General features: G+C 41.8%; 6 protein-coding genes across 6 annotated transcripts; 4 read left to right on the top strand and 2 right to left on the bottom strand.

The window, feature by feature from the left end:
• Positions 1–141: 141 nt before the first annotated feature.
• LOC6556704 (ADP-dependent glucokinase) lies at positions 142–2,715 on the bottom strand. Its single transcript, XM_001984229.3, has 4 exons — positions 2,124–2,715; positions 1,902–2,066; positions 1,119–1,845; positions 142–1,058 (listed from the first exon to the last, which is right to left on the bottom strand). Exons 1-4 carry the CDS (start codon positions 2,480–2,482, stop codon positions 807–809), a joined length of 1,503 nt encoding a protein of 500 aa, XP_001984265.1. The 5' UTR covers positions 2,483–2,715; the 3' UTR covers positions 142–806.
• Positions 2,716–4,936: 2,221 nt separating this feature from the next.
• On the top strand, positions 4,937–7,847 carry LOC6558759 (phospholipase B1, membrane-associated). The gene is made up of 4 exons (XM_001984230.3): positions 4,937–5,193; positions 6,032–6,253; positions 6,325–7,122; positions 7,182–7,847. Exons 2-4 carry the CDS (start codon positions 6,044–6,046, stop codon positions 7,455–7,457), a joined length of 1,284 nt encoding a protein of 427 aa, XP_001984266.1. The 5' UTR covers positions 4,937–5,193; positions 6,032–6,043; the 3' UTR covers positions 7,458–7,847.
• Positions 7,848–9,926: 2,079 nt separating this feature from the next.
• LOC6556758 lies at positions 9,927–10,471 on the top strand. Its single transcript, XM_001984231.2, has 2 exons — positions 9,927–9,997; positions 10,054–10,471. The coding sequence occupies exons 1-2, from the start codon at positions 9,937–9,939 to the stop codon at positions 10,380–10,382; spliced, it is 390 nt and encodes a 129-aa protein (XP_001984267.1). The 5' UTR covers positions 9,927–9,936; the 3' UTR covers positions 10,383–10,471.
• Positions 10,472–11,296: 825 nt separating this feature from the next.
• On the top strand, positions 11,297–14,175 carry LOC6556718 (glutamate receptor ionotropic, delta-1). Its single transcript, XM_001984232.3, has 5 exons — positions 11,297–11,855; positions 12,077–12,416; positions 12,591–12,784; positions 12,941–13,242; positions 13,303–14,175. Exons 1-5 carry the CDS (start codon positions 11,400–11,402, stop codon positions 13,901–13,903), a joined length of 1,893 nt encoding a protein of 630 aa, XP_001984268.1. The 5' UTR covers positions 11,297–11,399; the 3' UTR covers positions 13,904–14,175.
• A 249-nt stretch (positions 14,176–14,424) lies between these two features.
• Positions 14,425–15,965, bottom strand: LOC6556663 (leucine-rich repeat-containing protein 56). The gene is made up of 2 exons (XM_001984233.2): positions 15,453–15,965; positions 14,425–15,392 (listed from the first exon to the last, which is right to left on the bottom strand). The coding sequence occupies exons 1-2, from the start codon at positions 15,792–15,794 to the stop codon at positions 14,505–14,507; spliced, it is 1,230 nt and encodes a 409-aa protein (XP_001984269.1). The 5' UTR covers positions 15,795–15,965; the 3' UTR covers positions 14,425–14,504.
• Positions 15,966–18,322: 2,357 nt separating this feature from the next.
• Positions 18,323–23,562, top strand: LOC6556658. The gene is made up of 5 exons (XM_032743097.1): positions 18,323–19,415; positions 19,620–20,034; positions 20,913–21,359; positions 22,736–22,913; positions 22,982–23,562. Exons 1-5 carry the CDS (start codon positions 18,404–18,406, stop codon positions 23,135–23,137), a joined length of 2,208 nt encoding a protein of 735 aa, XP_032598988.1. The 5' UTR covers positions 18,323–18,403; the 3' UTR covers positions 23,138–23,562.
• Positions 23,563–23,600: the final 38 nt, after the last annotated feature.

Raw genomic sequence — 23,600 nt, 5'->3', positions numbered from 1 at the left:
ATATCGCCATATCGATGAATCGATAGTACAAAAGTATCACCCGATATCGTTTTAAATGCTTATTCGCGCCGATAAGCATTACGTCGAAATGGAATATTTGAAAGTAGGTTTTTGGTTGAAATTCTACAATTTAAAATGCGATTAAGTGAATATATAACATGTACTTTTGCATTCAACAGGAATTTTATTATACATGTATAAATGCATTGCTTTTTTAGCTTAGAACCAAGTGCGCAAAACAAATTGTTAGTAGGAATGGTTGACATCGATACAATACCGAAATAATTAATGACTAATACATTAAACTTAGACTAGGCTGCATATATATGCATCTCAGGAATAATTTTGAACACAGTAAATAATTATGAGTAAGTTGTCATACATAAATATCAGAGATTCGATATGCATAGAACAACGAAACCGAATTTTGAATATGTTTGATTTCGATTCCATAAAGTAATTTCTCCGCAAACTCTTCTAGATATGTACTAAGGCCATCAGCCAACTCGATCGTTGTTCGTTGTTCCGCAAAAGGATTCGCCGGCCGGTCCGTAATCGATGTAGTTGTGAAGGTAACGCGTTTCTAAGGTCACTAAGGTGCTGAGTATATTTGTCTCTGTCTATAAACAGTATTCAACAGGGAATGTTTCTTGAAAGTGGGTGGTGGTTGTCGAGGATTCAATTTAAGGGTTTTACTATTCGAGTCTTTTGCATTTCGTTCACGTTTCGTAAATACTAAGCAGTCTTCACCTGTCCCAAACATGCTCGTTGGCATCGATCGATATTGCTTGAAGTTCGAATATGAATCAGAGTTGGGCCACCAGTCCCGAGGCGGATATATTATCGCCAGCGCCCGCCGTCTTTTTGGCCACCCGACAAACCAGCACGGGTGCCACGCAAATCTCCACCTCGATCCGTTGAAGATCCTTGCCAAATTGTATATACTCTTTCCAGCAGGGCACTGGATTGGCAGCATTCATTCGCATACGTGGCGCCTGCTCTTGAGCGGATGTGGCAAAGCTGTCATCCAAGACCAACAGGACAGCCTCCGGATTAATCTGTAATTGGGGAGTTGAGTGAATGGGCAAAGCAAAACTAATCAAATAGGCACCACTCACAAACTGCGATTTGCAGACATAACGATGAGCCGTCAACGCCGCCTTGGCTGCCGCAGCACGTGTATTCTTCCACTTGGAGTCGGCTATGGTGAGAATGGCCTGGTAGGCCAGCGTATGTACATGTATTCTGGAGATCTTGCGTCGATGCGTGTCTGCCTGCTTATGTGCATGATAATCCTCCATCAGATTGATAAACACCTGTCGCATTTGGTCCAGCGTATGGGCTATGCGTGGATTCCAGTCGGTGGCCATTGTGGTGCGTCCATGCTGCAGCACTTGGCGCAGATTGGACAGCTCCTGTTCGTTCATGCCCAGAGAGTCTACATAGGGCAGGACAAACTGACGCAGCTGTTGTAGCAGCTGCAACTCCACATAGCTGGCAAACTCGAAGTGATGTAGTGTATCGCTTGGCTGGCTAGTTAGCTGCATCTGCACTTGACGCAGGCGCGCCTCACGTACGCCTGGCGTAAACTTGAACATGTCCATCATTTGCAGACCGCTGACCACCAGCAATTGTGGTTGGTATTGCTTCAGTGCGTCCGTCAGTTGCTCCACAGACCTCAGATGCGGATTATTCTTATCGTTGTGCAGTATATATCGATTGGCACGCGGCGCTTCATATGGACCCCATCTGTCGCCAGCCTTATATTCGAGTATCAGGTGTATGTCATCCTCGACAATCTCATCGCCCGCCAGGCGTATCTCCTTGGGCAGCAATGGACGCATTCTATAAATAAATTATTAGTTATTCATAATCAATTATTGATTAGAACTGGTATATACTTTTTTGACATGTGTGCGCCGAGCAGCACATCCGCTCCCTCCATGACAAAGCGCACAGCCATTAATGGGGCATTGCCCCCCATATACCAATGGATGCGCTCCTTGTCCATTATCTTGGCATTCGCAATCAACTGCTTGAACAGCGTGCCATTTGCGATAACACGTCTAAAATAAAGATTATGAATGTATAAATGTGGATTATCTTCTGGTGGATGCACTTACTCAGCTGCGGCGCCGTTCTTGAAGTAATAGGCAAATGATTGCAGCAGCTCGTTCTCGTTATTCACATCGTTCGATGCAAAATCGGAGCTCATCTTTGGCTCACGCAATTTGTAGTAGGTGTCCAGAAACTCTGTCGCATTGATCTGGAGATCTGTGCAGGCGCCATAGCCAACAGCCACTTTGGGTGCACGAGCCGTGGCGGAACGTTTGAGGCCACCCTCGATGGCAAGCAGACCGGTTAGAAGGACGGTCGTCTTGTTAAGGGCCTGCAGCGACAGAAATGCCTGCCAGATAATCGATATGAAGGCCGTGAACACCGAACAGCTGGTTATCCAGCCCATGTACTTCAGAGCACCCATCTTGGGTTTTTTTTCTTAATAACTGGTCAATAAATTTGTAAATGTTATCGTTGATGCTGATGCCGGCTTCAGCGTTGGGTTATACTGTTGGTGCTTTTGTTCTCCGTTCCACTTTGTAACTGCGTCGTTGCTGATGATGTGGCTGCTGCAGCAGGTTCCTGTGCCGCTGCGGCACTTATCAAATCGAATTTTGTGTGTGTATTGTTATTACTATGGTTTTTATTAAAAGATAACACAACTCCCATTTGTCGAAATCGCGAGAGAATCACGAATTAAAAATCGATGTATCGATGTTTCGATAAGAAATATCAAATTCAAAAATAACAGCGATATTCCTCCATTTATATTAACTAATAACAATATACATATATATTGACAGCTTAAGCAGTAACTGAATTATTGATCTGTCTTTAATTCTGAGTTAAAGAAAAGATTTTCAACACGCTTTTCGTTTACTCAAATATTGCCTTATCGATAGTTGAGCTTATGCTTAATGTTTGCTAAATGCTATGTGCAAAAAATTATTCAAATTGTGAATGCTTTAAAGTTGTCTACTTATCTTTAATATGCTAGAAGCTTGAGCTATATAATAGACAGCACAATTAAACAATAACAAATCTCACCAGCTAATAAATTTAGGCACGACAACAACAGCTCCGAACCTGCAAGTAGAATATTGCTAAAAAAACCAGTACTTAAGCTGATGAAGATTCTGAAACTTTGATTAAGAATTTGCTTTTATGTAATTTCGAGTAATTGTTAATTTACTTCATTTAAGATAGTTGGAGCTTGCATAGCAAGTATATAAATTGTCCTTAATGGAATTGTAGTGTTGAAGAGATAATAATAGGTCTTTGGGTTTCTCCTTTTTATGCATTAGCATAAATCACTCCTCACTAAAGGTTTTAAATTATTTAAGAGTACTTATCGTACGTCATCAGTTTAGTTACGATTCAGTTCACTTACAAGTCGGGTTGCAAAACAAGAAGCTATCTCAAAATGTTTTGCTGTCGTTTTAAACGATTCCTTCTTGTTTCTGGTGTTGTTCATTTAAAACAAGTTGTTGCTTCTTCGCTGTTTCGCTTTAATTGCTTCATGCCGTTATTTTTATTTTTGTTGTTGTATTATTATTTTATATTTAGACAAGGTTATCCAATTTGAGCACTGGATTGCTTGTAGAGGAAGTGAAGTGGAAGCGTATATCATGTCGAGGGTACCTAACAATGATATTATGTACATACTTATGTGCAAAATCTTCAAGTGCTGGTTAGAGTATTCAAGATTGGCATATGATTAGCATAGGTTTTTCAAAATCACAGCCGTTACTTTATGAATGTGTTTATGTGTTCTTTGATAATTGACACTCCAGTTGAAAGTTTTATAGTCCAAATGTATGTGCAGTAAGTTAACTTTTAAGTTTAACACCCCCAGTGATTAAATCAGCAGCAGTCAATTAATGACCGTAAATTATCTACGTTTCTGACTCCCGCAAAATATCTGTCTATATATTTATCACGTACAACGCGTGTGTACAGGTTTTATGAGCTAAATTTATCCCCAGACCGGCGTTAACCTGCCACTCTTTTTTTTTAAATTGAACCGAGGTGGATCCTCCCAATCAGCCGATGAGTTGTAGGTCTCGTTCCATTTTGCCCAAAGCGGCGACTTAAATCGCGCCTCTTTTCGCATCTTTCAGTCTGGTCATGCCTTGAAAACGGCTTTTCAGCAATTGTCTGTTTTTGGAACAGCGCAGCGTAAAGCACGTCTGACAAGTGGAACGCCGTTGCTCTTGGCTCCAAACTATTTTTAACAGCTCAACGAAAGTGAATTTCTGATTTTACGCTACTCAGACGACGCTCGTGCACGCTTATGTATGCTTGTGTGAGTTTGTGTGTGTGCGAGTGTGTGTGTGAATCGCAGATAGCCAATTTTGATGTGATACACCACGTGCTCAAATGGCGAATGGGGTATATTCGATTTGGAGGCGCGGCATGCATGGATTAAATAAGCAAAAGTTGCGATTAATTTTACGAATGCTTTACGAACTCTTTTTGAAAATTACAGAATTTTTTATCATAAATTACAAATTTGTGCAGCACATCAATGATATTTTGAATAATTAAACTTTCTTTGTATTTTATATAAATTTATTTTATTAAATTCTTAAAATCTTGTGGCTTACCATATATACTTCTAACCCAACACTACTTTGATTTATTCAACATTTACGTTTTTATATATCTACGTTCTTAAGAAGTTTACAGGATATGTTAAAGACGAGCACGCTGCGCCGCACAATTTCGCACTTGGCTTGTATTGTATTTTGTTCTTTTTACGTGTTTCGTATACTCGTACGATATTTTTTTTAGTTGTTGTCCATTTTATTCTATGCGTACTACGCTGTCCGGGGGCTGTCCATATAAAATCAACATAATCGGAAATTCTAGCGAGCAGTTGATTCTATGCGATCGACGAAGGCGGACGCGCTGCCTTCTGGGGTTGACAATATATATAAAATATATACACATACGATAAATTATTGAATATTTGTGCGCGTTTTTATTTAAGTAATTGTGCAGTTTTTATTGTTTAAATTGCAAGATTTACCGGTTAGAAATTAAAAAGTTATCTGCAGCTATTGCTTGATTAATCATTCATCATTATTCATTAAACTATATTCAAAGTGTTCTATTAACAACGGATATCAAAAGGTAATCCAGTTTCGCCATCAAAGCTAATTAAGTTCAATCAAATCGTGCGGTTCCGATTGCCTCTGCTTTTGATTTGACACGTTCGTTTCCTAAGTCTTTCGCTTGAAGACTGTGCTTTATGCGAGAAGGAAACAAAAATCAATTTGATTCTTGATGACAACTGGACTTAGCACGCTTATTCAGTTCACCATTTGGATACTTCCGCCAAACATAAAGTTTGCAGACATTTACCATATTATCACATCGGAACAGTTAAAGAGGCTTCTTGTGATATTAAATATAGTGTTTGCATATTTAGCTTGTGACAGAATTATGTGTTTTTCGAAGAGTGTTTTAAAAGTGTAATTGAACTGCGTGTGTTGCCATTAATTAGTCAATTCAGAATATGTTCTAACATATATTTGTTCCATTTCAATGTCAACTCTTAATTATGTTTTATGTGTTTATATATCAATATCCCAACGGCAAACTATTTGGAAAACGAAAATATCTATCTCAAAATCAGTTTGCTGTTGCCAGTTGCTAAAATTATTTATCATTTATGCTGAATGTTTATGTTTTTTTTCCTCTAACAAATGAAATTTGCATAAATTTGTCAGATTCGCTTATGCTAAATAAATTGGCCAAGCCGAAGCTCACTGGGCAGAAAACAAATCAAAGCAAGCGATCGCAAAAGGTGAATAAACTAACCAAGCGTCGTAACGAAACATCTTTGAAGAACTGGTTCAGTGTCGAGGACGTCACCAACATCGAACAAAAACAAAACAAAACAAAAAAAAAACGTTGAATGATGCGATCTCAGACATAGATCTTAACATATTTATTTCTTTTGTTTTAGTTGTAAGACAAGATGGGTGAGACATCATTAAGGCAAGTGTCATTTTTACTTCTGCTTCTGATGTTGCTGATGGGGCTGATGATTGGACCTGTGACGTCACAGCGCACGTCATTGGATGAGGCATTAAGGAATGTGTATCGGCCGCTGCGTCTACTGGGCCTGGCCTTCACCGGTCGCTCCGGCGATGATGAGGCAAACGTGCAACGCGTACGCAATGCAGGCGTAGGTCTCAACCAGCTGCACAATTAACAATCGCCTTCCATATTAAACTCTCAAGATATTCTTTTCCATAGAAAACACAAAAATCGAATCCACGTACGCGTGCCTTGCTGGAATTCTGTGATGCGGAAAATGGACCCGGACGACGCAGCGACGAGCGTCCGACGAGTGTGCATCGCTTGCGACCGGGTGACATTGATATCATTGGTGCCATGGGTGATTCACTGACTGCGGGCAATGGTGTGTTTGCTACCAATCTCGGCCATGTCACCGTTGAGAATCGTGGCGTCGTCTGGTCGATTGGGGGACAGGACAATTGGCGAAAGTATCTAACACTGCCCAACATACTCAAAGAGTTCAATCCAAATCTATATGGTTATTCGCTCAAGGATGGCCTGTCCACAGAGCGCTCCTCACGCTTCAACGTTGCCGAACTGGCCGCCATGTCCCGGGATATGCCGTATATGGCCAAGGTGCTGGTGAAGCGCATGCAGCGTGATCCCAATGTGAATATGACGCACGACTGGAAGCTGATCACAATGTTCATTGGTAACAATGATTTCTGCACCGATATCTGCTACTATCCACAGCCAGAGTTGACTGTCACGTGGCACAAGCAGAACATGCTAAAGACCTATCGTTATCTCAGGGATAATGTGCCTCGTCTGCTACTCAATGTGGTGCCAGCACCCAATCTTCGTTTCCTAACCAAACTCTCTGGTTTGCCGTCAATTTGCCAGAGAACCCTGAGCTTTGAGTGTCCCTGCTTGATAGGCAAGGCTAAGCAGCATTTGGATTACTACGAGCCAATCATGAAACGTTGGATAGCCCAGGACTATGAGATTGTCAACAGAACAGAGTTCAATACAGAGGTGTGGACTCAAAAGGATATTCTAATCGAATCCGATTGATAAGCTTGCTCTTCTTTCAGACCTTTACGATCAATGTGCAGCCGTTTTCACAGTTCGATGACTTTCCGCGCACGCGTTCCGGCAAAACGGATACGAGATTCTTCTCGGAGGATTGCTTCCATCTCAGTCAGCGTGGACACGCGTCGGCAGCGAATGCCATTTGGAACAATATGCTGGAGATGCCGGACAAGAAGAGCGGCTTCAACAGTCACCTATTTGAGAAGTTCAACTGCCCCACCGAGGAGCGTCCGTTCTTCTTGACCAGAGAGAATATACGCGACGATTTTGTCATCTAGTCGAAGATAAAAAAAAGCAAAGCCAACTACCTTCTATCCATCCATCCGAACACCCTGTGATATGTATACGTGTGCCTTCTAAGTCTCGCCCCTATGTTTATAGTATTCATTTACGCTTTGATAAAAATATACGCTTCGGAATTAGAAATATTTCACGACTCAATATCTAATCAGCCAGTCAAACAAAGCCCGCAAAATTGATGGGACCCCAGAGAATCGCGTGTTGATTTTACTTGGTTATTTTACTTGCCGGCGCATTTCCATATCGATTGTCTTAAATGGAATGCGCGTGTCTAACACACAATTGGAGTCGCCTCTAGTTACATTTGCCACATAATAATTAGCCAATAGGTTTACACACTTTATCAAATTATTTGACATAAATAAATATATATAAATTTGTGTATTCCCTTTGGTCTGCTTTGAATTGTAATTTATAGTAAGAGAAATATTTCATAAGAATTCACTTGGTAAAATATGCAAATAAAAAAATGACTAAACGTTTAAAAATAAATGCCTCAATTTAAAACCTTTTCACACAAAACGAGAAATGGAATGAATAAATTAAACATTAAGTAACTTTCCTTAACTTTAAGACATTTTTAATATTCTCCATTTAGCAGACAATCAACAGAATAAATATTTAAGCAGAGTCACAGCCATATTTTGTTACGGGTCTCCTGGTTAACCTTTGTATATATGTAGTAAAAATGGCGTGTGAATATCTTTTTACCCACTTGTGTGTTAATAAAACTTGTTACAAATGTTCACGTAAACAGCATCAACAATAAGTCAGCTCATAATCTTAGCTAATTTGAATACGGAGACGTTGTCGACACATAAATATGAATTTCGTGCGATTTGTATTCAAAACGTGTTTAAGTGACTAATTGGTTTTTGAGCTCCCCCTTTCAGCGCCTCTAAACGGTCTCGCACGCAAGTGCCAAGAGGTAAATGAAATAATAACATCAATTACGAACGGTTTTCAGAGCTGATTGCACACATTATAAAACGCTTGATCGGCCTCCCCAGAAATATATGTATATATATGTGTACATATATAAGCCTAGCCATGTAAGTCGGTCAGTGTTAAGGTTAAACTTACGTTTACGCTTGACTTTGAACTTGACTGCAACTGAAACTGAAACTGAAACTGAAAGATTGTCTGACCGAGTATCAGCATCATATTGTTAACTGTTTTATGACACATCTTATTGGCCTGGTTGCACTGCGAATATAATTTCCATTATGTCAGGCTTTAATTATTTTGTATTTTTATGCACAGCCAGCGAGGTTTTAAGTTCTTGACTATTTATGTCAATATCAAAGTCGCAACTCGGTTCTTATAGATGATCGATGAAATCAAATATTTATCTTGTAATAACACATTTTGTTGGTGATTTTGGATTTTTAGCTCTCGTATAAAAACTTGTAAAGCGGGTTCTAGCTTTGAATTGCCCATATTAATTAAGATTCAGCTCCATTGATTTAATTCATGTAATTTCATGACAAGTCGGGAATTTCCTATTGTAAAAATTATAAACAAAAATAATGTGATTTTTAAACGTTAAATCTAACTCTTAAAATAGTCGCCATTTTAAAAAGTCAATTATTAGGTTTTATTTTCTGTAATATTTGTGGAATAATATTCGCCATAGTCAACATACATCATAAATATAATATTTTCTTGCTTAAGTTTCAAAAATGAAATGTAAAAAGATAAAATGTCGTCGTGCTAGCGCCATCTAGTGATAGCGAGTTTAACTAAGGCAATGCTGTCAGTGTGTACCTATGTAAAATTTTTGTGTACAGTTCAGCAACCGTCCGACAGATGGAGCCAAGCGATGGTTTGGGTTTTGTTAAAAGCAAAAACTGAAGCAAATAAATTGTATAAAATGTTAAAGTAAAGGTAAATAAAATGTAAATTTTATTAAAACAGTTAACTGTGCAATAATAGGTTTAATATTAAAGGGAGCCTGTTAAGTTGTTAAGCTTTGACGACTGTTTAATTTATTATCTCCAAGAACTTTAATGGAAACTATCTTGGAATGGTAAACATTTTATTGACATGGTTTTTTAGAAGTTAAAACTACTGTAAATTTGATAAATATATTAGATTAACGTTTTAAATTTGCAGTAGATTTAACTTATTATTATGATTAATTAAGTAAATTTACTCTACTCCAGAGCCAGGTGTTCTTTGTTATGAACTCTGACACTTTTGATAATAACATTTATAGCTCTTCTCAACATTTTTAATGTAAAGGTCTTTGGCGGTAACATTGAAAATCGAATTTCGCCAAGAGTTTCATGTTTTTCTCGCCTATTCAGCACGAAAGTGAAAAGCAATCAACAAAACAGACGAAATGCATAATAATAATAATAATTGTGCTTGCCAAGCAATCGCTGCAAATGTTATAAATTCTTGAGTACAAAGGCAAGAGCTGAGCATTTCCACAAAAAGCGTTGACACACAATCATGGCAGACAGCAAGCAAATTCAGATTCAGATTCAGGCAGTCGCAATTGTTGGATTGTTGGGTAAGTCTCAGTTGTGTAATCCATACAAGGTAATAATGAGTTTGCAATTTTTGCAGTTGTGCATTTTTGTTGTGCGTTGCCTTATGGATCGCATGACAATGACATTGATGGCAACTATCAGGGCCCGGCGGGGGGCGGGGCAAGTGGGCGACCCGTGGACTATCATACGGTTGTGGGCCATTTTAAGGACTTCTTCATGTATCTGCCGGTCATGATGACCACGCTGAAGGAAACCATGTCCGGATTCCCGAAATTTGCCGAAGGCGTTCGCATCTTAACCTCCGGCAAGGGACGAGTCGATGGCGAGGATTGCAAGTGCAATCTGAATAGCCTGGCAAGTGGATCGAGCAGCGAGGTGCTGGAGAGCAGCAGACGTTATGATTGAAGAATCTGAAGATTTCTAGAACTGTGTATATTTCATGTAAATACTTATGAATATTTATTAACTAGTGCTAAGTACAATAAATAAAATAAATCAGATATGAATAAGACTAAAAAGGAGAGAGAGAGTCAAAGGAAATGCGTCAAGTTGCAATTAGTAACTTTATCAACACATTTTAAGATTATTGATAAACTATTTTAGTTCATTCGATTTCCAATATTTCAATTCACGATGATTCAATGATATTTCAGCATTGAATTTTGATAAGTACTCAATAAGTATTTCTTAAGGCTTATCAAGAGCTAACAGTGCCGAAGCAGTAAGTCCGTAAAAATTGATTTACAATTAATTAAAATTTGTTTGACAAGTTATTCGCCTAATGACGATTTATTCTGCTCTGTAATAGCCTGTAATTGTGGCTTATTAGGTCATAATATTGGCTATTAGACAATCATATATGGCGTAAACTTGACCCACAGGATACCCGTACATGGTGTCCTTGAGCCTGGGCATATTGGACAATCTTAGACAATCAGTTACACGAGTGGACTTGAACTATATTTGTGTTTTCTTAAGTAGTCAATAGTCGCCAGTCGCGACGTTTCATTAGCCCGGTTTTTGTGTATTGTATACCCAGCAGAATAGTCCGGCCACAAAAATATGGTAAGTAATCAGGGCTTACAATCTGCATTGGACTTGGGGATGAGGAGTGGGTGGCAACTGGGTTTTGGGCGCTTGTGTCCTGTCATGTTTGCACTTGTCATTATTGTTAATTGTGTTTGCAGTGAGTCAAGCATACGTGTGCCATATTTACATATTCATATAAATATCTACCCTCAATGCCGTTCATGGGTTGGAAATTGTGGTTTTAGTAACGCTCGGAGCTCTGTGAATAACGGTTCGGTTGTGAAGTCGAGAGACAGTCAAATAGAAAACAAATAGTCAACTGTACTTTGGAAACCAGTATGCGAAAGCGCAAGAAGCCACAAGTTGCCACAAGTTACTAGTCGAGCAGCTAAAATGGCCACTGGCATTGAGCTGCTTGTGGCTGCTGCACTCTGCTTAGCCTGTCCCCCCATGAACGATACCCTGCCCGAGGGTCTAATACTGTTGAATGAGGATGGCAGTGCGATCACCGAAATGCCAATTGATGTGGAGGTCGCAAATGCTGGCTTGGATGCGGATGCACCCGTTGAGACGCTGGAGACTTTGCGCAACAAGCGGGAAAAACTGCGCAATATGAAGGAATGGATGAATGGCCAACATCTGCGCATTGCCACCCTAGAGGATTACCCATTGAGCTACACGGAAATACTGGAGAACGGCACTCGTATCGGACGTGGAGTCTCATTTCAGGTCATTGACTTTCTGCAGGAGAAATTCAATTTCACCTACGAGGTGGTTGTGCCGCAGGATAACATTATCGGTTCCACAATGGATTTGGATCGCAGTCTCATTGAAATGGTTAACAATAGTGTGAGTGGACTTTATGAAAGTTCTTTCAAAATTTCAAAAATGTATAGTGTATAATTAACTATAAATTAAATTTATTCCAGTGTAGTTTTTGTACAAATGTGGAATGCTATGTTAAAGAAATGATGTTTCCATATTTGTGAAATATCTATAATCTGAAAATGTCTGAGTTTATAGTAGTTCTCAAATTATCATTTATTAAATAATATTTTATTATGCAATAGCAAGTGGATTTGGCTGCGGCATTTATACCCTTGCTCTCGGAGCAGCGCACCTTTGTCTTCTACTCGTCGACAATTCTGGATGAGGGTGAATGGATAATGGTTATGCGACGTCCACGCGAATCTGCTGGTGGCTCAGGCTTACTGGCACCATTTGAGTTTTGGGTGTGGATACTCATCTTCGTTTCACTGCTGGCCGTCGGACCAATCATCTATATGCTGATCATTATACGCAATCGGTTGACGGGCGATGCAGTCCAGCAACCCTATTCGCTGGGCCACTGCGCCTGGTTCGTCTACGGTGCACTCATGAAGCAGGGCAGCACCCTCTCCCCCATCGCAGGTGAACTTCATATATCAATTAACCCTAATGCACCGATAAGCATCGGCAATTTAACCTGCACAGGTCGAGTTCAGCTCGATTCTCGGTTCGGAGCACATGCAATCGCCGTGTTTGTCATTTCATTTAAAGAATGTATGCTAAATGTGTGCAAATATATACTAAATTCAATTGCAGACTCGACACGCTTGCTCTTTGCGACCTGGTGGATTTTTATCACAATTTTAACATCGTTTTATACCGCAAATTTAACCGCATTTCTAACCCTCTCAAAGTTCACCTTGCCCTACAATACGGTCAACGATATTCTCACCAAAAACAAACATTTTGTTTCCATGCGAGGCGGTGGCGTCGAATATGCCATGCGAACGGTAAGTTACCAATTACAGGGGGACCAATAGATATTTGGTGAGTCTCAAAACCAAATCGATTTTAGAAAGTAAAATATTTTTGATCATGGTTTGCAGAACTGCAGATTAAAGTTGCACATAAATATACCAAATTATTTTGCTCTTCCCCACTCGCAGGCCAACGAATCGCTGTCTATGCTCAATCGTATGATTCAAAACAATTATGCTGTATTCACGGAAGCCTCGAATGATACTTATAATCTGCAGAACTATGTGGAACGGAATGGTTATGTGTTCGTTCGAGATCGGCCGGCGATTAGTATTATGTTGTACAGGGATTACTTGTTCCGCAAGTCAGTCAGCGCCGACGATGAGAAGATACACTGTCCCTTTGCGATGGCCAAGGAACCGTTTCTAAGAAAGAAGAGAACTTTCGCCTATCCCATTGGCTCCAATCTCAGCGAGCTCTTCGATCCAGAGTAAGCCGCTTAACTTGCTTACATTGAATGTAATAAGTATTTTCCGGTTTCAATTGACAGACTACTCAATTTGGTTGAGTCGGGCATTATCAAGCATTTGTCAGCGAGGGAATTGCCGAGCGCTGAGATTTGTCCACAGGATCTGGGCAGCACTGAGAGGCAGCTGCGCAACGGTGACCTAATGATGACCTACTACATAATGCTGACAGGCTTTGCCACCGCCTTGGCTGTGTTCACCACAGAGGTGCTGTTCCGCTACATAAACGGACGACGCGAGGCCAACAAGTGGGCCCGCCATGGAATCGGACGCACACCCAATGGCCAGTCGGTGAAGCCATCGCGTTGGCTGCGCGGCTTGCGACACCTCCAAAGTGGTGGGGACAAACAGCTGCTAGGTAAATCCACACATGGCGAGAATGTAACGCCGCCGCCACCATATCAGAGCATCTTCAATTATCATGCCGGAGGGGAGCAGCAGCAGCTGCGCTATGGCAAACGACATGGCTTAGTCCTCGGTGGCAATGGGCAACAAGGAACTGGAGTGCGACGCCTGATCAACGGTCGAGACTACATTGTCTTTCGCAATTCGAATGGCCAAAGCCAATTGGTGCCCACCAGATCACCCTCGGCTGCCTTGTTTCAGTACACTTATACGGAATAGGCAACATTTTTGATATTCTATTAATTCTATATTTTATATATTATATTATATATATTCTATATACACAATTTAATGCACATTTTCTCACATACTCAATGTAGAATAATGGACGTAGACAATGATCTGGTGAAGTTAAACAACATACTCACGGAATTAAAATACATATATATATATATATATGTACCACATACGAGGTGTGCTCAAAAAGTATTGGTCCAACATTAACTTTGAGGCTTATAGCTTAACTAATTCAAATCTTTTAACTCTTTAAGCACGCCTCGTATAATTTAAAAATTAAAACAATTGTTAAAACTTTGATGATTTTATGGTAAAAAAATATTGAAATTTAAAGAAAATATCAGAGCTCAAATTGTTGTTAAAATATGAAAAGTCAAACATGAAAAGTGATACGAAAAGGAAAGAAAGATCGTCCTGGCATATTGTATTGCTATATACTGATATAATGATATATCAAGCTAAATCATCAAAGTTTCTTTGAATTTTATTAATAGGTGATCAAAGTATAAATTGAACATTATTATTAGATTAATCACAATAAAATTGTAACTGTGTTGTGAGCAATACTCATTTCCGTTGAGTTTTAATCCCGTACGTTGAAGGCGTAGGATGAAGAGTGCAAATCCAAACTGCTGTGTGAGGAGCAGGAGCTAATCGAAGGCGCTCGCGTTGAACCTGCCGAGGAGCTGGCGGATGAGCCGCTTGACGAGCTGACCCAGGCATGTCCACTGCGTCGTCGTCGCTGGCGCACCAGACCCAAAACTGAGCCAGCCACTGGGGTTGAGGGTATGGATGTGGGAGTGGAGCCCTGACGTGAATCCAGTGAGACCAAAGCAGATGCAGGGCGCGGAATATTGATGCCACTATTGCTGTTGTTGTTATTGTGTGGTGCTGTTGCTGGTCGTGGAGCAGCTGACTCGGACTCATCACTGGACTGGGAACTGTGTGAGTCCATCTGTTGCACCTCGCCGCTAGCCTCATCAATTGGCTGACCATCCAGTATTTGGAGAGTTGCCACACTGCGACGCAGCATATCGCGATATAGGGGCAAACGGCAGACGGGATTACCGTCGAGTTCCACTTGAACCAGCTGCGGGCACAGGCCCAGAAACGAGAGCAATCCCAGCTCACTGATGCGATTGTTGCGCGCCTGCAGCACTTGGAGCTGACTTAGCTCCGTCAGTGGACCCACACGCTGTATCATATTCCCGTCCGCAATGAGCACCCGTATGGCGGGCAGGCCACTGGTGCCATCGAAGCTATTCAATCCACAATTGCTGATGTTCAGATGGGTCAATTGCATCAGGCCATAGCCCAGATCTCGCAGAGAGCTGAGCACACTGCCACTGAGATCCAGCTGCTGCAAGCGTGGCAGAAATAGCGATAGCCTCGACAGGCTCACCGAATATGAAATCACACGCAGACGCACCGTCTCCACCTGCTCTAGATCGGTTCGCTGTGTCACGCGACGCTATATGGTATATATGATGAAGATCAGGTTGGACTTAATGGTCACCAGCAGCACACTTACCAGCAGCTCATCGAGCGTTGGCTCCGGCACCTGAGGCGGCAGCACAACTGGTAGCAGGTGCACAAACGCCGGAAAGTGTTCCGTCTCCTCGGCAATGGGCACATCCCGATCGTAGGAGTTTCTGCGTCCCAGGATGCGACGATTCTGCTGGTTTTGTTGCTGCAACTGTTGTTGCAACAGCTGCTGCTGCTGTTGGTGTTGTCGCACCTCTGCGGGCAGGGGACGTAGTTGTGCCAGGGCAGCAGGGCCTGGCAGTGGTGCGAGGAACAACGGTATCTCTGGCTGCAGTGAGTGCTCCGGCGAGGATTCCGAGTACTCGGCAGGCGCTTCAAGCAATGGCATCTTATACTCACTTCTTTATGTGGTCGATTAAGGCGCAGTTTTATTATTTAAACCACAACCGGTTGTGCCTTGGAGCTGGAGTTGTATTGAATAAACAACTGAGCAGTTGCCCGTGGCAACGGGTTATTGGCAGGATTGCCATCGTGTGCAAAGCCTTTTCTTGCTTAGCTGGGGAAGATTTTAGGAACCCTGTTCGAAGAGTTCCTTTCACACTTAAACTGCAATGCTGGTCAATGTATGAGATATGTTTCCATTTTGAGGTTGAAGTACGAGAAAAATAGTAAACATTTCAAAAAATCAACATGATTTCCATTTGTGGAACTGGAATATATTTTTAATATTCATGTTTATTAGTTATATTAACTTTGTGACTAAACTTTTGTGGTGATTTTCCTTTAATACTCCTAATTTATTATTCTAAATAAAATATGAACGCTTGATTTAATTTAATTTAATTTAATTTACTGTCGTTATTTATTTTGACTTTTTAAATTTTAAATTCCAATTATGACTGGTAATCTGTGAACATAAATAATGTTTCTTAAAACGAAGAGAACGAGAAAATGTATATTTAAGTAATGTACGAGCCTAAGCATAATTTATGAATAATTATGCTGCTCTTGCATAAAACAGTCTCTTTCTGCAGATTTAATGGCACATGATATTTGCCTAATCTGTAATCCTATTGAATAAACAGCTTTTGCGTTTGAGTTTGTTTGGCATTTTGGACGAAGCCTTAGCATTCCGTTAGCTTCTTCTTGGCAACTCATTTTTTTTTCGTATATTATTTTTGTTTGTAGCATATGTGACGCACTGACGTCAAGCCGTGACGTCACGGTCGTGACGTGTCCTCAATGTCGGTAACTGGCCTGCAAGTGCGAGGGAGCGAGGCAGACAGAGTGGGCGATCAAATACGAGACAGAGAGAGACAGAGAGGGGGAGCAGTTCAAGTGCCCAACGCCTTTTGGCATTTCGGGGGCAATTTTATTTTATTTTTTTTAGCTAAGCACGCTGCTTTGGCCGCTGCTTTTGCTTTTGCTTGGCGTGTTGGTGTCTGCTGCAGCCAGACGACGCCTCTGCCTCTGCTAACGCTTTACGATAATGAAATTTGGCTGACGCCTTCAAAATGGCAGCCAGCGCTGGGTAAAAAAAGCTTTTGCCGGCTTTTGTGCTTCAGCTGCGTTGTTGTTTTGGTTTGCGCTGAGCTTTTTTCGATTGACGTCATCAACATGATGTACAGGCTGAAAGCTGCGCAGTAGCTTGCACCAAGCTGAGACATTTCCACGCATTTATCGATTTCGGAGAGAAGATGAACGCAACTAAAGTGTCAGCGAGAGAGACAGAGAGAGAGAGAGAGAGAGAGAGAGAGAGGCTGTGTAGATGTGTGGGTATGCAAAATGTTGCAAAAAACACGACAGCTGCTTTATATTAAAACCTGGGGTTGGGGCAACAACTGACTGCGGTTGCTGCAACTCATCCGATATTTGCAAATATTTAACATCAATTTTAATATATTAAATAAAGGCTTATAAAGCTTTGCTTAGCCATAGAAACATTAGCTAGCATACATAAAAATAGTAATATTGTGCAGCGTTTTGCGAGTTTCTCTCAGTGTAGCCTGAGCGAAAGCAGCTGACAATATTTTTTGGGGCAAGGTGCTGCTTAAAACAAAAATCCCCCACCATTGCCAAAGCTGGCGTCTGCCTAAAAATAGAATTTGTCAATAATGCCAGCACACACACACACAGGATGGAGAGTTGTGGGCGTTAATGCTCAGCACGCACTGCGACTGACGTCATTGTGGAAAGCTTTTGCTCGTTGTGCTCGTTACTACGTTTCAGGAAGCAGGACACAAACAACAACACAAGCAACCACCGAAATGCCAGGCAGGCCAAGCCAGGCGAGGCGAGGCGAGGCGCAAGACACAAGCGTCAGTTGAGTTCAGCATGTTTTAGGCCATTTTACATAGCTGTCTCGTCCAGGCCAAATCAGTCGCTTAGCAGCCGCGAACGCGAGCAAAACACACACGTTCCCAAGCACCAAACGGGCGACCTTCATTGCTGTTAACCACACATCATTTCTAAGTGCTATAAGTGAATTTTTGTCCACTTTGTCGTTGTCAAAAGCATAGTTTAAAAGCATAAAATTGTATTCAATAGAAGTGGTTTTTTAAAAATAAAATTCGACAAAGCAAAGCCTTGAAATAGCGCACAAATAGCAGCAGCTGAGCTCAAGTATTGCCTGTGTGTGTGTGTGTGTCTGTATGTGTGTGTCGGTGTGTGTATTTGTGTGCGTGTTTGTGTGTAGCTGCAGCAAGTGCGACAATTTGAGCTACTTCGGAGTGCATAATTATTTGGGTCAAAGCGAAAAGCTGCAGCTTCACCGAAACTTGATTGCTCGAAAGTTCAAACACAGCCTGCCTGGGATAATAATCCACCTGTTATGAAGGCATACACAGTAGCTTATGCCACAAAAGCACACGTTGCAAGAACGACAAAAACAACAACAACAACAACAACAGTAGCAACAGTAAGAACAACAGCAACAAGAAAAGCAACTGCAACAGCAAGAGCAACAGCCTAGACTAATACGATTGGCAGCCAGCAAATATGGAGGCCACTCAGCCCAAGGTGCATCGTCAGCATCAGCGACAACGTCGCACCGAGGCACGTCAGCGTCGCTTGGAACGTGAGGCCGCCGCAGCGGCTGCAACGCCACCCGATCTTGATGTGGAGCCAACGGCTGTCCTCGAAACGCTCGAGAGCTGTGCGGCCGCCCTCAACAATGATACAGCATCCACAACAACAACAATAACAACCACATCGGGCGCAGCGGGTCGCATCAGTGCACAAAGCTCAGCGGACAGCATTGAGATGGTCGGTTCACCCAGTCAGACGTCACAGCAGACGGTGGTGTTGGTCAATGGCCATGCACCGCCCACGCAGGATACGCTGGAGGAGAGCGCCTCGCTGGGTGCTGATGATCCAGCGGCAGAGGTGGCAACCACACGCCTCGAATCACCCACGCAGCCAACCAAGCAAAGCGATGGCAGCCGCAACTCCTCGGGAGATGCGATGAGTCTGCGTGAGACATTGCGCCAGTTGCCGGCAACGCACGGACATCGATCGAGGCGCACCCATTCGCCACAGTCGCCGGCGTTGCGTTCGCTGGAGGTGGACTCGTCCTTCCATCGCGGCATCCTCGGTTATATCGATCGCGAGCTGAAGCAGAGCTCGCCGCAGCCCTCGGCACAGAGTTTGGGTGCGGCCAGTGCCAGTACTAGTGGCGGTGGTGGTGGTGCCTCACGCAAACAGCAATCACTGTCCGATCCGCAGGCGAGTCCCGCCCAGCGTTCGTTGCGCTCGAGGAACAGCTTCGACAAGAGTCCGCGTCGCAAGCGCAGCAAGTCGGAGTCGCGCAGGCGACGCGAACGGAAGCTAATCGCTGCCGGCGAGATGGAGGTGCGCCAGGCGAATGAGACGCTGATGCGTTACCTGAAACAGTGCTCCGATATGCATGATGCATCGCTGTCTGGTGAGCTGGAAATCGATCAGAGCTTGGAGGAGCGACGTGTGCATCGCAAGACGAAATCGCAGCGTGACAAGCGGGGTCAGCTCATCAGTAAGTGTAACAGCAGCAGCAGTAGCAGCAGCAACAGTCACAGCAGCAACCGCAGCAGCTCCCAATCCCAATTCCCATTCCCCAAATGCAATTGGTATTCCATTGAGCAAAAAAGCTTTTTACGATTCTGCGCATTGACATCTCTCACTCCAACCAACTGACTCTTTCTCACTTTTCCCTCTCTGTTTTTGGTCCCTTTTTCAGGCAAACTTTACTCAGCTGGCGGTCTATCATCCATATTGAAGGAACTGGCGGATGACATTGCGCCCGCTGAGGGCGAGGAGATCTATAATCCATTCACTCCGGTCGTCTCGCCCACGGACGATACGCCCGCGCACATCGACAAAATGTTTCTGCAGACGTCATCGGGCTATCGACCAGTGGAGCACAGCTATTACAAACGTTCCTTTGTCGGTGCGGGTCGTAGTGGTCGTGGCGGTGGCGGCGGTGGTGGCGGAGCTGGTGCCGCTGCTGGTGGCACCACCTGCATCGGCATCGATGGCATCTCCGCCGCCGAACTGGGTGGTGCCGGCCGTCTCTTTCGCTCAAATGGCGGCACAGCCAGCAATCGTGGCAGCTACGGTGATACACGCTGTCTCCTCGATGCCGAGCTAAATCGGTGAGTTTTTTGACAGACCGGCGTGGGTTGAACAGAGCTGCCCTGAGCTGAGCTAAGCCGAACTGCTTTGGTCTCATTTAGTGTTGTTGTTGTTGTTGTATGTCGCGTGCACATAATCCCGATGTAGCCGGCTATTTTTAGGTTCCTTACAGCCAACATATTAAAATTGCTTGCCATATTGTTTGCCAATGGAAATTTGATTTGTATTCGTTTTATTTTGTCATTGTGTGTCTATTTTTGTACCTTAGAAAAGGGGATCGAAGGAAAGCTTATGTGATAAGCTGATTTGCTTCAGTGAATTTCACAACTATCCTCTTAGGTCATTTTAGGTATTCTGCTTCCATTTGCAGAAGACAAAAAGTTATTTTTATTATTACCAACAAGCACAACTATTACTTATGAAATTTGCTGAGGTCATTTATTGTAATTACACAAATTGCTTTTGGTACGTTGAAGAAATTAACTTTTATTTACTTTCAAGTATTATTCATTTACTCAGATATTTACTTACTCATTTGAGCTTGAGGTAATTTCATTTAATTACATTCAATATTGGTGAGAGTTTTAATAAGGACCCAAAAATGTTATAAGGCCAGTGTTAATGTCTTAATTTAAGTAGAGGGGTGTTATTATGGGAATTGTTTATTTTTAGCTTCCTGGTTATTTGCTCACCATTCACATATTATCCAAGTAGCTGAATGTAAAAAGTTATAGTTACATCATATGCTAAAAATAATGTGTTGTCGGAAAATGGCTTGCTTTAAGGGATATTTTTATTCTTCGTGAACTTTATCGTACTTCTTTGCTTAATTATTTTAAGCAATTTTCGTTCAAACTAATTTTTATCGTTTTCCCATCACATGGAACCTTTTTTTTAGTAATGGCATCTCAAGCAATATACAACTTGCCTGTGTTGTTCAACGAATTTGGCTGCTCATTTCGAATATATGCCATGGGCTGCTAGCTGGTCTAGCCTTGGCCCATCTACTCTTTGTGCTGAGCAGCCATCCCACGGATTGGGCAAAGGTCATCAATAGCATGAGTCTTGCGGGCGAGACTATAGCAATCACAACAACGGCAGCGACATTCACACAGCACACAGCAACACAGATGCCAAATTTGGGTATGGAACTCAGCAATTCGGATAAAGCAGCAGCGGATTCTGGAACGGGTACAACGACAACATCAACATCAACCACAACAACAACGTCAACGACGAGTAGCGAAACATTGTCACTGATTAGTGATTATGCTGGATTTGCGGATATGTATCTGAATACATTCTACTGCTTGGCCATCATTTGTCTGGTTTCGGTATTCGATCGGTAAGTGAAAGTTTTTGCAATTTTGTATTTGCCGAATCTTATCTGTGAAAGTGTGCTTATTTTGTTTACAAGTCAATTTAGATGCGTGCCAGTGTCCTTCAATAGGCGCACGTTATAAATAGAAAAAAGGAAAGTCAAACTCATTTAGTTCAAGTACTTAGTGAGCAGTGTGCGTGTGCGTGCTAACCAAGTGTTTTTTGAAGGGGGGTTATCAGGGGCAAGGGGTAGACAGGGGTACCAAGAACACATTGACCTCAAATGCGAAACGACTGGCCAAGGTGGAAACCCTTGAAGCGACCCGCACATTTCATTGAAAAAACACAGACACAGACACACACACACACAAACACTTGCACCTCCTGTCAAGACCAAATGAAAAGTGGGCAACCACTAGGTTCTAGTAAAGACACCCCATCCCACTCTATCAAACACAATGCTGAAGTGTGGCGCGTGGGCAATTCATGTGCGTCAATATTGCCACTTGGGACGCTCAAAAAGTATGCTATATTTATTTTTGAATTGCAAATTTCAAGAGCCTGGCTCTTTGCTTGACTTTGTTTGGCTTCGTGGCTGTTGTCATTATGTTATATAGTTAAGCAAATTTTAAACAGTACTCGTTGCGTGGCAAATTTCATCATTCTTCAATATACATAGTATACATATATATATATATGTATATACAAATTTTAATGCCCTTAAACTTTGCTCTTTTTGCGCGTGCTGCCCACACACACAAACAGCACTGACACTGCTGCACTCTTGACCTTTAAAACCAGCGCCAGTTGTGTGTGTGTTTGTGTTTGAGTTTCTGTGGGTGTCTTTTTGGAAGCACCACTGAAATTGTCTGGCGTTGTCTGTTCGCTTTCTGGCTTTAGCTGCTCTTTGCTTGCCATTTTGTCGTTTTGTCTCTGACCCAATCGGCGCTATACTTCCTCCCTAGATTCCGCAGCGACATTGGAGAAAGTGTCAAAGTCTGTCTGACATTTGTACCCGTTATCCAGTGCTCTGTGATTTATGTGATGCTGCTGCTGCTGCTTCTGTTGCTGGTGTTGCTTTGGTAAATGTCATGTACTATATTGCTTTACAGTGTTGTGAGTGGCATCACATGCGGCTTTTGACCTTTTCCAACTGGGAATGAATGGTATTTGCGAGCTGGCTTGAGTTTTTAATTTTATTACAATATGAATGTCAGAATACTTGTAGAAATGCCTGCACGTAGTCAAGTGGCACAAGCAAAGTTCATTGGGTTATTTAGTCGAGCTTGAAAAGTCAATTTTGTTTTGTGGTTTCCGATGTCAAATTTTAAAAAAATGTTACGCAAGTGCTTACTGATTTGGATAAATTAATAAAAAAAAAACATTGCCTTTTATTTTTAGCATGGACATTTGTCGTTGGAGCTTCTCAAATGCCAGTGAATTAATATCGTTTCGTTGGCTAATCATCACAATGTTATATATTGCAACCATAATCCTAACAATATGCTCCGATTCCATCGATGAGAAACTCTATCTATTCAATAATAATGCAAACATAACGCTAACCCAACAGGAGCTGGTAAGTAATGCAATTCTTTCCCGATATCTGTTTAACCTAATCAACATATTTCTGATCCACTTAAATAGCTGAGCAATAGTGTGCAGAGTGTTTGGAGCAGTTTATCGTTGACGCGAAGTATTGCTGCCATATCGGGTTGGATTATGATTGGTCTGACGCCCCAGGAGGATTTGCTGTATGAGCATCTGGTTGATCTAACCAAATATCAATTGACAAATAATTGAATTTAAGGAACGAAACAAAAATTAAAATATTGTATATACATATTTGTAGTGAGACCCTTTACTAAGTAGTTGCTGTTGTTTAGTAATTGGCTTTTTATATTGTATATGTAATATCGCAATGAGTTTGCTAAAAAAAAGAATCAACAAAAAAAAAACGACTATTTAAAACAATAACGCATAGAACTTGTATACCTAGAAAGATCGAAAGAAATAAACTTAAGCTTTAAAGACGTGAGTTAATTGTATATGTATATGTCCATCAGCAATTTGCTAATTGATGGATGGATGCCCTTCAATGGCCGCTAGAACAAAAGTTTAGTTTGTTAAGTATTATACTCAAATTAGACGGAACCAAAATTAGTTGGCAACAACTTGAAACTATCTACTGAAACTTATATTAAATATGTACTACCTACGCATGAGTACGACTTATATATATATATATATATATATGTTTGTATAT

Source organism: Drosophila grimshawi, unplaced genomic scaffold (genome assembly GCF_018153295.1).
Source record: "Drosophila grimshawi isolate 15287-2541.00 unplaced genomic scaffold, ASM1815329v1 contig_44, whole genome shotgun sequence".
NCBI lineage: Eukaryota > Metazoa > Arthropoda > Insecta > Diptera > Drosophilidae > Drosophila > Drosophila grimshawi.
This window is presented reverse-complemented; position numbering and strand designations above follow the sequence as displayed.